The sequence below is a fragment of the Penicillium solitum genome (assembly GCF_028829755.1).
Source record: "Penicillium solitum strain IBT 25940 chromosome Unknown utg000005l_segment0_segment0, whole genome shotgun sequence".
In the NCBI taxonomy this organism is placed as follows: Eukaryota; Fungi; Ascomycota; class Eurotiomycetes; order Eurotiales; family Aspergillaceae; genus Penicillium; species Penicillium solitum.
Genome location: NW_027072125.1, coordinates 2,613,109 through 2,625,319, shown reverse-complemented (window position 1 = coordinate 2,625,319; position 12,211 = coordinate 2,613,109). Strand labels below are relative to the sequence as shown.

The 12,211-nt window shown below is 47.9% G+C and overlaps 4 protein-coding genes across 4 annotated transcripts; all 4 read right to left on the bottom strand.

Moving 5' to 3' along the window:
* Positions 1 to 1,378: 1,378 nt before the first annotated feature.
* On the bottom strand, positions 1,379 to 1,883 carry N7455_008600 (uncharacterized protein; the record flags this gene model as incomplete). Its single annotated transcript, XM_065605912.1, has 3 exons — positions 1,379 to 1,434; positions 1,523 to 1,795; positions 1,859 to 1,883. The coding sequence occupies 3 exons, from the start codon at positions 1,881 to 1,883 to the stop codon at positions 1,379 to 1,381; spliced, it is 354 nt and encodes a 117-aa protein (XP_065460861.1).
* A 901-nt stretch (positions 1,884 to 2,784) lies between these two features.
* On the bottom strand, positions 2,785 to 4,176 carry N7455_008599 (uncharacterized protein; the record flags this gene model as incomplete). Its single annotated transcript, XM_040960620.2, has 1 exon — positions 2,785 to 4,176. The coding sequence occupies one exon, from the start codon at positions 4,174 to 4,176 to the stop codon at positions 2,785 to 2,787; it is 1,392 nt and encodes a 463-aa protein (XP_040808967.2).
* A 1,849-nt stretch (positions 4,177 to 6,025) lies between these two features.
* On the bottom strand, positions 6,026 to 9,394 carry N7455_008598 (valine--tRNA ligase; the record flags this gene model as incomplete). Its single annotated transcript, XM_040960565.2, has 4 exons — positions 6,026 to 7,032; positions 7,093 to 9,108; positions 9,196 to 9,315; positions 9,367 to 9,394. The coding sequence occupies 4 exons, from the start codon at positions 9,392 to 9,394 to the stop codon at positions 6,026 to 6,028; spliced, it is 3,171 nt and encodes a 1,056-aa protein (XP_040808933.2).
* Positions 9,395 to 9,995: 601 nt separating this feature from the next.
* On the bottom strand, positions 9,996 to 12,035 carry N7455_008597 (casein kinase II subunit alpha/alpha'). Its single transcript, XM_040960597.2, has 4 exons — positions 11,721 to 12,035; positions 11,239 to 11,612; positions 10,764 to 11,183; positions 9,996 to 10,703 (listed from the first exon to the last, which is right to left on the bottom strand). Exons 1-4 carry the CDS (start codon positions 11,833 to 11,835, stop codon positions 10,605 to 10,607), a joined length of 1,008 nt encoding a protein of 335 aa, XP_040808992.1. The 5' UTR covers positions 11,836 to 12,035; the 3' UTR covers positions 9,996 to 10,604.
* Positions 12,036 to 12,211: the final 176 nt, after the last annotated feature.

Sequence of the window (12,211 nt, the reverse complement as noted above, 5' to 3'; positions counted from 1 at the left end):
TGTATGCACATGGGTGTGGTTGTTTTCATCAATTCTTCAGAAGGCGCGGCCCCTTTGAATTTGATTCGCCAATTTGGCGAACTTATCCCGATGGCAGTTTACTGCTTTTATTGGGTAGTGCTTTTCTCTCTCGCTATCGAACTAGCCGTACCGCAGGATCGTTGTTGGCTTCGAAGGTTCTTACAGAGTGTGATCCTTGGTTTGTATATGACTTGCACATATCTTGCCGGTGCAAGCCTTTGGTTTCTGGTCTGTGCTAGTGGTTTTTACGTTCTGGGTGCTCTCATACACACAGCTATTGGGTGGGGCAAGGGTTGATATAGGGCACTAGTATTATGCAGCGATAGCGGGATCAATGGAAGAGAGTTTTGGCCACTATCGAAGAGTTTGCTTCTCAATAACACCTCGACGAAGATGTGTAATGCCTTCATCTCCTCGTAATCGTGAGAAATTTGTTTTACATAGTACAGTGCCTAATTTTGGAGTATCATGATACATCATCTATGTATGTAGGTATAAAGAAGATGGATCTATGATGGATCTATCTAGATCCCTCATAGCTTTTGGTATAACCTGCTGTATGTATAGACAAAAGGATTCGGTTATTCGGCTAATTAAAAATGTCTGTAAGATAATTATAGCGTATAGACATAATTACCGCATGATTTAGGCATTGGAAGAAATTACCCAGCCTTGATATGAATGGGCACCTGGGCAGCTTCTTAGTGCTGACTATGACTGAGTGCTGTGAAACTCACCTAGACACGACCATTTAGCCCCTATTGGTCACCAAAGTACTTGATGGTGTCTAATGGTTAATGCCAAATAGTCCAAATGGGAAATATAGTACAAGGTACGGAGTACGGAGTGTAGACATCTGAGATACTTTGCTCTGTAGATATCACATTTCATATCCAATAATAGCTTCTCGTTCAACACCATACCATTATCAAGATAGGCAACGATCATAGCTTATACATATTATCTTGTTTTTGGCGGAGAAGGCGGCGAAACATGCTCCCTACAGGGGTTCGGCCGCAGGCAATAATGTACATAGCCCGGGGTTAGGGCGCGTCACTTAAACCCTCGCGTCTGCACATTTTCCCTCTCACTTTTTCTTCGACCATAAATATGTATCATGTCCTTTTCCCGACCATTTTTTGGGGGGATTCAAAATTGCCCAGGCACACATGCCAGCACATGAAATACTCAAAACCGATTAAGACGGCACACCTATATCCCTGCCCCACGTGTTTGCCTGGGGCACACCGCTTGTGTGGAAATATATCCCTTGGTGGTCGGAGGTCGCCGATTTCCGAAATTCAGTCGAAATCACATCAATGAATTGCGATTGAGGAATCGTGTTGGCATCCAAGGGCTAGGTGCTTGCACCGAGGACATCCGGCCACGCTCGGGACGAGTTCGAGGAATAGTCTATGAGCATTTAGTGGCTACATTTACACATGGACAACCAGGCTGATCATCCTTTCATATCTCATCGTGAATGGCTCGACAGACTTACTTATACTATTGTTTCTCGGCGGAGATTCAGTCGCGAACCGTTCCCAACGGGCATGGTCGAGGCCACTGCCCCATCCATTGACGGTCGCTCCATAATACAGCCAACATTGTAGGACACGACTTGTGTTCTGAAAGCCGTGGAATCCCTCCCTCTCCGCAAAAGTGCTCATTTGTCTCCAGGTTTTCACTTGCAATGGGGAAACAAATTGGCCTAGGTCATCTCCGCCTAAAACACCATTGATTGTGAACCATTCCGTGGCGGAGGTATTGCTTCCTTTTAAGACGCTCAAGTCAGCAGGCTACTACCAAACTTACAATGCCCATGGGACTTCAGTACCTTGTGTTGCTTCGGACAAAGACATTGTTGTCGTGACTGGTCTTGACGTGGGTTTATGCAGGCTCAAGTCCTCCGTTTGTCTTGAAAGAAAATGAAGTCGGGGGATTGCAGATTCAGAAAGTCCTCTAACCACGTTTTTGAGTCGACAAATTTGGATGCCTACTATAAGATGAGCGTTTCGTAATTGAAGGAGAAAGACGGATGCTGCAAGGGGCAAGAAACTATTTCCGTCCTGAGATCTGTGTTGCTGTTGACAAGGCTGATTACCTCACTCCAAATGAGTCCTCTGGATTTTGTATCTACAACTCGTGATATTTCCGATACAGGCTTCCAAGCTCCCCTCGAAGGCTGACTGCTTATTAGATGAGCTCTAACATATGAACACCATCTGCCCCTTTCACGCTACTATTCCATCAGGGGTGAGGTGAACACTACCATGTGATGTTCTTCAGACTTACATTCTTAGGCGCTTTGCCAGTGTTTCATTTGCCACATCAAAGCGGAGAATGTTTCCACTTTACGATTGAGATCCTGTGATGTTGTACTAAAAATACGATGGGAGATTGCCAGGGATGGTGCTATACGGGATCTCGATACGTCACATTTCTTCAATTTCCTACGCCAATCGGATATGATTCTTTTGAATGAGTCAAGTTCCCAGTCTCAATTGTGTGGATCTCAATTTCCACTACGGAGTATTTGATCACGAGAGCAGCTGTCGGTTTACTTGTGTCACAGCGCATGCTTCTCGAAGTATGTTGTGCGAACAGCTCTGAAGGGGTCAGGTACTAGATGTTGTGCTAATCAATTTTGCATTAGATCTCTTTTTTAACAAAAAATTACATAAATAAACATAACTAAACATATAGATACTATCAAGACTAGATGCTTTTTTTTTTTTCCGAATGTTCCTCCGATATAACACATCAATTCCAATGTCTCAGCCCATGTATGAGGGGGCCGATTACCTTCAATGCATCCTTTCTCTTTTTGAACATCTTATTTTTAGAAATGGCAAAAGTCAACCTAATCTGCCTGTCATGTTGACCCTCAAACCAATTCCAAAGTCGATCAACGATAGCAATATCATCCAGCCCAAGCGGATTCCCTTCAAGAAAAAAATCATATCGAGTGCTGTGAAGCAACACGAGTCCATCTCGGAGAGATTCCTGATTCTGGACTGCGAAGACTTTTTGCCACGTTAATGCAGGGGTAAAAAGCCTGTCCAGCCACACAAATGTACTCATCATCGTCTGGAGCTTGTACACGTGGATCTGATGATCTTCAGGAATGCGATCCACACCGCCACTTCCACTTCCACTTCCACTTCCACCAGTCAATAGCAGACGGTCCATGATGAAAATGACCAGAGTCAAACTTCCAGTCGGATATTCGCTCGCAAGTCTCGAGTATACAACCTCCGAGTCAGACCCGAAACTCGCTTCAAGCACCTGTCGCAATCCCCCGTGAGTGTCCATGTTGCGCGATTGCAAGAAATTGAAAAGTGATGTGTATGACCCGGCTTCTCGATCATGAAACCATGCCTGCTGTTGCTCCTCAAGCCACTTCTGAAAAACCCAGCCGACGTCATCGATAAACCGAAGTGATCGTTTCCTCTTCGCTGCTCTGTTGTTTTGCACTTCTTCCATTTGCTTGTGGATGTTCTCGTCCACGCTCGCAAGCATCCGCATTGTTGCTAGTTGATGGAGCAGGCCAAGCGGGGGTTTGCCCTTGGGCTTGTATATTATGTCATGCTCTAAGCTTGCCCATGCACGTAATCCGGTGCTTGTAACTTGGATTTCGACCGGCTTCGTGTCGCTGAGTTGTAGCCCTCGGTCATGAACGTCTTCACTTTTCAGTAAGACATGAAGATGGGTCGCGACATAGCCTCGATTCGCCTGTTGGCCTCCGTTGACCTCATCTTGTTTCGGGTGGTTAACCATTTTTTTAACCATGAAAGCATCGTGCAAAAGCTCGCTGGCTCTTATCCGGTTGGACGGTATGTGCACCAAGATGCACACTCCCGCAAGATCAACGATGTCCTTGTCGATATCTTCGATGGTTTGGTAAGGAAATCCTTGCTTACGCTCACGGTCTGTAAGTTTCTTTTCAAGACTCGCTGGTTCCTTGAGCCGGAACTCTGTGGCATGGCCTATTCCATGGTCGGAAAGGACCTGGTCACATAGTTCCCTAACAGCGCTGAGAGCTTCATGATAATGGATCATGTCTTCCATCACATATTGTTGAACAAATAAGGAGGCCACTGACTCTTTTTCCGGGTGTGTAAATTTTATGTCATGAACCATTGCGTGAGCCATCGTGTGAGCCATCGTGTCGGGCTGCTGTTTTTTTGGCGGGGGGAGAGGATCACACAAGATGGAGTTTGATTGGCTAATTCAAAAAAGAAAAGTATAGAGAGAGAGAGAGAGAGCCTGTGAGTCTCTGAAAGCAGTCTGAATATACTTGAATACTTGCGAATAAGCCAGGTATTTATGAACAAGGTCTTCCATGGTATCAATATGGTCACCAGCACAGCGGCTCTATTGCTGCCCATTTCCAACAAAGAAAAATCGGTATAAACAACTTGTTTTTCTCTAGTTCTATTTCTGCTTGTCGATGGTGTGTAGAAGAACAAGGGTAGACAAGTGAGTCGGTGAAGGAAAGTGATGAAGTTATTCGTTGACATACTCCTATACATCCCCCAAATGCAACCACGTCACGCCAGTCAGCTACGATTTATCTGTACGTCAGCCTTGCAGTGTGCCAAGTGGAAGAGATTGTGGCCCGAGGGGCTCAATCTTTGATGTTGATGGGCGGTTCATGCATGTGTATCTCGATTTTCTGCCCTGGTGCTAGATGTACTGTCCCATTCGTCCAACACAGCCATATCCTTGTTGATACCCGATTTTCCAATCCCAATTACCCGGGTAGATCTCCCTAATAAACCTTTGATACAATGGAATACTCTGCTCTGCATAGGAATCATTGAGACCCAACATGGGCCTAGACATGGATATGTTGCCCACTTACCCTTTTCACTTAGTGTATACCATATGGCGGCGAATGATAGATAAAGTTAAAAATTTGATTGTATTAACTGCGGAGAGTTAAAAATGTTGATTCGCCCACCTTCGGGGGGTTGGAAGGTTGGAAAGCGGAATGGGTGAATTACTTCAGCCCCAGACACAGTGTTATTGATCCCAGAAGAATAGAATAGACTCATGGAGTTAATAATAGCCCTGTCTTCCATCAATTGGCCCAAGTGGTCGAACAGTTTCCTGGTCTAGCGGTTATGATTTTCCGTTAACAAATGCGACTAGCAGATGTTCCGGAAAGGTTCTGGGTTCGATTCCCAGGGAAACTATTTTTTGTATTTTTGCTATGGAAATGTTAGCAGAGGTACTTCCTTTTATTTGATTTGGATTTGGTATCAAATATGGAAAGTTGGCCGATCGATGTTTTTTTTTTTTTTTTTTTTCTTCTTCTTTTGATCTCGACTGCAGATGAACTATGCAGACTACGCAGATCTCTACATAGATAAACCTTTTCTCCAAATAAATAATCATGTGTTTTCTAGTACAAATTGCCTAATTTAGTTTATGTATATCTTATGTATATCATAATATATATATTGCCCACAAATATGCCAAAGCCGCACAAACGAACCTATACCACTTATATCGGGATGAAATGAGATTTTATAAAGATGCAAATATCATTGTAGTAGAATTTTAAAATCGTCTAATTCACCTGGAATAGAAGCATATTTACCGACTTCATTTCCACCTGTAGATATCCTCTCAATTGGTGAACTCGTAATGGAAACAGAAAGAAGGATAACAACATTGGGTTATGTCAGTTGAAAGTGACTGAATGCTGCCCGAATTGAAATGTTTGCAATACAACATGATGCACGTTGTATGCAGAGAAAAAGCGTAAGCCATATCAAACTGCATCGGTAGTGCCAATCTTGCCTCTGTTGGGGATCACCTGGTATTCTTGGCGAGTCGGGATGTCAAATTAGGGTTAGCATCGATCCCTAAATTCCGTGTTATCTACTGAGAATTAACCGATCAAAGCCGCGGAGAAATACATCCAAAAAGCACAGTTGGAAAGAAGGGAATCAATTGATATATTTTGTTTTAAATCTATCCTATAACGGACAATTTACTCCAAGCGCAGCTTCTCAAACTCCTTAACCTGCTCCTCGAGACGGGCAGCCTCACCCTCAGCATCACGCAGACGCTTCTCCTCTTGCTCACGGACCTCAGCCTTGACCTTCTCCTTCCAGCCAGGGCCGTTGATGATACCCTGGGACCTGCGGACAGTCTCACGGGCCTTATCGAGGCTAGCCTTAGCCTTCTCCTCCTGCTCCAGGGCAACTTCCTTGGAGACGCGGAGGTAGACAGCAGCCTCGGAACCGACAGCAGCGACGACGCAGCCAGAGGGAGGGTTCTTGTTCTCCGGGCCGAGGTGGGAGAGCTCGCCCAGGGTCTTACCACCCAAAGACTTGATGGTGGTCATCTCCTCAGAGATGGTCTTTTGGCTGATAGCATCGTAGGTCTGGATGATGATATCACCTTGGGTCTTGACGTCGTACTGGGACAGGATCGAGCGAATGGCCTTGGAGGTGTTGAGGATGAGCTCGTAGGCCTTTGCGGCGGCGGGGTCGTCGAACTCGGCGAGGTACTCGGGGTACTTGGCCTTCATGATCGAGATGGTCTCATCGCCCGCGCGGCGGGGCAGACGCTGCCACAAGTGCTCGGTGACGAACGGCATGATGGGGTGGATCAGGGTCAGGGCACCCTCAAGAGCTGTGTAGAGGGTCTGCTTGGCAGACTCCTTGGTCTCGGCCGAGGTCTCCTCCGCCAGCAGGAACTTGGAGTTCTCGAGGAACACATCGCACAGCTGGGAGTACCAGTACTGGTAGGAGATCTGGGCGGAGTTGGAGAAATCACGCTGCTCAAGAACCTCGTTCATCTCCTTGGCGGCGGTGTTGAACTTGTGCAGAATCCAGCGCTCGGAGAGAGACTCATTGCCAGTCTTCTTAACACCAGCCTGGGGCTTGAAGTCATCGCCCAGCTTGCCGAGGACGAACTTGGTGGCCTGGTAGATCTTGTTACAGAACTTACGGTAGCCGTGAATGACCTGGATATCGAAAGCAATGTCACCTCCTGCCAAAGAAAATCATTATTAGTGAATGGAATCAAATGGGGACATAGGGTGAAACATACCGCCAGTGGTGTAAGAGACGAGGGCGAAGCGAAGAGCATCGGCACCACACTCGGGGATACCCTTGGGGAAGGCCTTCTTCTGGTATCTGGTAGCAGCGGCAATCTCCTTATCGGCGATGTTGCCCAACTGCAGCTTGTCGTGAAGAGTCTGCAGCTGAATACCCTCCATAACATCCAGAGGATCGATAACGTTGCCCAGAGACTTGGACATCTTGCGGCCATCAGAATCTCTGATCAGGGAGTGACAGTAGACCTCGCGGAAAGGAACCTGGCCAGTCATCTTGATACCCAGCATGATCATACGGGCAACCCAGAAGAAGAGAATATCCCAACCAGTCTCCAGAACGGAGGTGGGGTAAAGGTTCTCGAAGTCGTGTGTCTTGGTGGGCCAGCCCAGAGTAGAGAAGGGCCACAGGCCAGAAGAGAACCAAGTGTCGAGAACATCGGGATCACGGACGAGAGAGAACTTCTTGCCGGGGAACTTCTCCTCGGCCTTCTTGCGAGCATCTTCCTCGGTACGGCCAGTGACCCAGAGGTTACCGTCACTGTCATCGCCATCCTCGCCTTCGATCTTGACGAAGTAAGCAGGAGCCTGGTGTCCCCACCAGAGCTGACGGGACAGACACCAATCATTGAGGTTGCGCATCCAGCGGAAGTAGCTCTTCTCGGCGGACTCGGGGCGGATAACGATGTCGCCATTCTCAACAGCATCAATGGCAGGCTGAACCAGGCTTTCCATCTTCATCCACCATTGGGGCTTCATGATAGGCTCAATGACATCATTGGACTTGGCGCAACGAGGTACCTTCATGGGGTTGTGCTCCCACTTCACGTACAGACCCTTCTCCTTAAGATCCTCGATGACCTTGTAACGGGCATCGAAGCGCTTCATGCCAGCGAAGGGACCAGCGTGCTTGTTGAAGGTACCGTCGTCGTTCATAACAGAAATGAACTCCAGGTTGTGGGCCTTACCACGGTTGAAATCGTTAAAGTCGTGAGCAGGGGTGATCTTGACGGCACCAGTACCGAATTCGGGCTCGACCTCGGAGTCAGCAACGATAGGGAGCAGACGGTCCAAGAATGGATGGCGAGCGCTCTTGCCGATCAGGTGCTGGTAGCGCTTGTCGTCGGGGTGGACAGCAATACCAGTATCACCGACCATGGTCTCGGGACGAGTGGTAGCAATCTCGATGCGCTCGGTAGTTCCATCAATCTCGTAGCAGAAGTGAGTCAGGACACCGAACTCGACCTTCTTGTCGTAGCCAGGCACATCAAGAAGCGTGCGGCCCTCGATCTCCTTGTTCTCGACCTCAAGGTTGGACAGAGAGGTGTTCAGAGCCACACACCAGTTGACCAGGCGGTTGGCACGGTAGATAATACCCTCCTCGTGGAGGCGAACAAAGGTCTCGGTCACAGCAGCTGACAGGTTGGGGTCCATGGTGAAGGCCTCACGGCTCCAGTCGAACGAACCACCAAGTCTGCGCAGGGCGTTCTTGATGTTCTTGTGGTATTCATCCTTCCAGTCCCAGATCAAGTTAACCATGGCCTCTCGGCCAATGTCGTGGCGGGTCTTCTTCTCCTTCTTCCACAACATCTTCTCGACGACGCTCTGGGTCGAGATGCCGGCGTGGTCCATTCCAGGAAGCCACAGGGTAGTCTTACCCTTCATTCTTTGCCATCGGATCATGGTATCCTGGAGGGCGTTGGTAAGGGCGTGGCCCATGTGAAGAGAACCGGTAACATTGGGAGGAGGAATGGGGATGACGAAGGAGCCTTCCGGCTTAACCTTGCCATCAGGTCCGAACTCGGGCTTGAAGAGATCACGCTCCTCCCACCATTCGAGACGACCGGCCTCAATGACAATGGGATCGTAGGCATCGGCGGTCTTGTCCTTCTCGGGTTTCACCTTCTTCTCGACCTTGGGAGCTGCGGCCTTGTTGGCGGCAGCCAAGGCCTTGGCCGCCTTCTTCTCTTCGAACTTCTTGTTCTTTTCGGCCTTCTTGCGCTCCTTCTCCACTAGAAATCACCCATAGAGTCAGCATATGTTCATAATATAACGACTCCCGAGGAAAGGTCCCAATATGGATTTTGGTGGCAACATACACTCCTTCTCGGTCTTCACCTTGGGAGCTCCGGCAGGTTCGCCCTGTTGACCCTGGGTATCCTTTGTAGCATCGGCGATCTGGGGGGTTGCGCTGGTCACGGGAGCCGTAGGCTCACCCGCTGTTCACTGTAAGCTTCTGCGCCATTTGAGAATGAGTCATGGAAACTCACTGGGGATTTGGGCAGAGTTTTCAGCCATCCTTGAGAATGCACGATATTGAGGAGTAAATCTCCAAGGCGCCGATCGCGCCACGAATCGCCGGATAAGTATCTTGAGAGATGGAGAGGTATAAGGAGGGGTGGTTGTGCGAAATGCGGGCAATTAAATTTCCCACGCTGAATGAACGAATGAGAGCGCGGGGCTCGGTGGGAGGCTCGGTGGAGTCGGCGGGCAGGTCAATGAGGCGCGTTTATGTGAGTCAACGCTCATCGGGTATCATTGGGTATATTATATTCTTTTTCTTTTCGCGCGTTTCTTGCTTGCAATTCGTCTCCTCCTTTTATTTGTTCGGCCAGAAAGACACGATAACCCTCACGTGATACGCTAAAGCCAACGGGTGATCTGAGGCTACCCGTGGGCATCTATAAGAACAAGGAAGATTGGGATAATGTGACTTATTTTTACTGAATTGGACATTGGTTCATAGTTGATATCGAGTTTCTAGTTTGATCCCAAGTCTAGTATACTGTATCATTCTATACATATGTATACATGGAAGACATATATATGTGCGCGTCATATATAGATCCATCCCTATTACGATGTCCAATCAATCTATACAATCCGTCCAATTTTAGAGGTTGTTGATTTTTTTTTAAAAAAATCTCATCCAATGTTTCATTCATAAAAAGGAAAGCATTAAGAAAATGCAATGGGTTGTCTTAGGAAAAAGCATCCCTTGAAACACGAAGCACCCGGTAGAAAGGCCGAAACACCAATTCAACTAACAAGGGAGAAATCAATTAGAGAAACCCACGAGCAGCGCTGTACAAATAGAAAAAGATGAAACAGAAGAGTGATTCCCCCATCTAAGACGTTGGTTTATCACGCTCATTGACACGCCAAACGACCTAGGCGATAAAAGGCTTGAAAGGGACCCAGCAAATTAAATGTCATGATGTCTTGTCATCAAAGTCGTCTTCATTCAGGATTTGATCGTTTGCTGCAGCCCATCATTCGAGAAAGGCTAGTAAAAAAAAAAGAGGAACAGGGAGTACAGAGACCAAGCTCATTTCATGTTTTCGATCATCGTTGTACCGTTTATATCGGCAAAGTTCAAATGCAAAAGGTACGTAATTGTCGTGATGCCCCGACGCAATCTTGATGGCAACATGGGGAGAACTTGGAAACCGGGCATCGCAGTAAGAAGATCAGAGCCATGATCATCAACAGTTCATGCGAGAGGAATTCAGGGAAGTGTCACGTTGTTGTGGCTAAGGGCCGCGGCATCAGCACGAACCGGGTCAAAGTATGCGTGTGCCATGGCCTCCTGGGCAGTCAAGCGATCCTTTGAAATAAGTCAGTATGGGCAACGTATGATAGATATATGGATGTTACAACGACTTACAGCGTGGTCGTAGCGCAGAAGCTTGTCAAGGAAATCAATGGCCTCGTCACTGATGAAACGCTGGTTCTCTGCGTTGACAAACGAGTGCCACGGCTTCCGGGGGAAACGGGAGAGGATGTCGTCGTATTGTGGGTCCAGCTCAATGTCGTACTTGTCCAAGTACTCAAAGAGCTCCTCAGTACCAAGAACCTTGGCGATCTTGACCAACTGGTCCGTGTTGCTGCCTCCGTGGAAGAAAGGCTCCTTACGGAAGATCATGGAGGCGAACATAGCACCCAGGGACCACATATCCAAAGAATAGTCGTATTCTTGGAAATCAACGAGCAGCTCGGGGCCCTTGAAATAACGAGACGCAACACGGACGTTGTATTCCGTGCCCTTGTGGTAGAACTCGGCCAGACCCCAATCGATCAGACGAAGCTATAATAGGTCAGAACAAGATTTTCCGCCATAACTAATTGATAAGCCCACTAACCTTGCGCTTCTCGTGATCAATCATGACATTGTGGGGCTTCACATCCCGATGCATGATACCCTTGCTGTGGCAGAAGTCCAGCGCCTTAAGCAGCTCGAAAACGTAGAAGCGAACGTCGTAATCGGAAAAGCGGGGGTACAGTGTGCGGAAGTCGGTGTTGTTGATAGCCTCGAAGACCAGACTAGGAGTCTTGCTCTGGTTGTCGCGAACAACGTCCAGCAAAGCCACGACATTGGGCCCACCTGCGAGATTCTGCAGAATCTTGATCTCACGCTTGATCTTCTTCTTCTTGACAGGCTTGAGGACCTTGATAACGCATTTCTGGTAGTTGACGACGTTGATGCCCTCGAAAACCTCGGAGTACTTTCCCCGACCTGGGGTAGATGGTCAGAAAGTTTGTTCTTAAAGTTTACCTGCAGTTCACAGCTTGCGGCAACTATCTCCGACATGTTGCACTAGGACAGGATTTGATCATCTCTCACCTATCTTGCGAACGATTTCATAATTTTCAAGAACACCCCAAGAGATGTTGACACTGTCATAATCCCAGTAGGACCGAGGCATATGCTCGTTGACATCGGCATAGACACGCGCCATCTTGACGATGACAGGCGGTTTTCGAGTGCGCCCACAATTGAGAGATGTGCGGCGGGGTCACGAGGGGCTCGGCCGTGTGACGGAGGGAGGTGCCGGGGTTTAGTTTGAGGTATGAGACAGGTAGCAATAGGCCCAGTGACTATTCAGCCCAAACGCAGTGCTCACAAGAAGCCTTGAGCAATGGGATGGACGAAGTGAGATATTGTCGTGATATGATCAGTAGAATGAGATCCGTTCCGTCTAAGGTCACGGGATCAGAGAGGGTTGTGGGGACCCCACCGAAAGAAGTTAGCGCAATAACGGATCTTCTGTTAATCCGATAGATTTTCTGATTGCCTTTTTGGGACAGTTCAATGTGACCAAGAGCGTTGAGAAG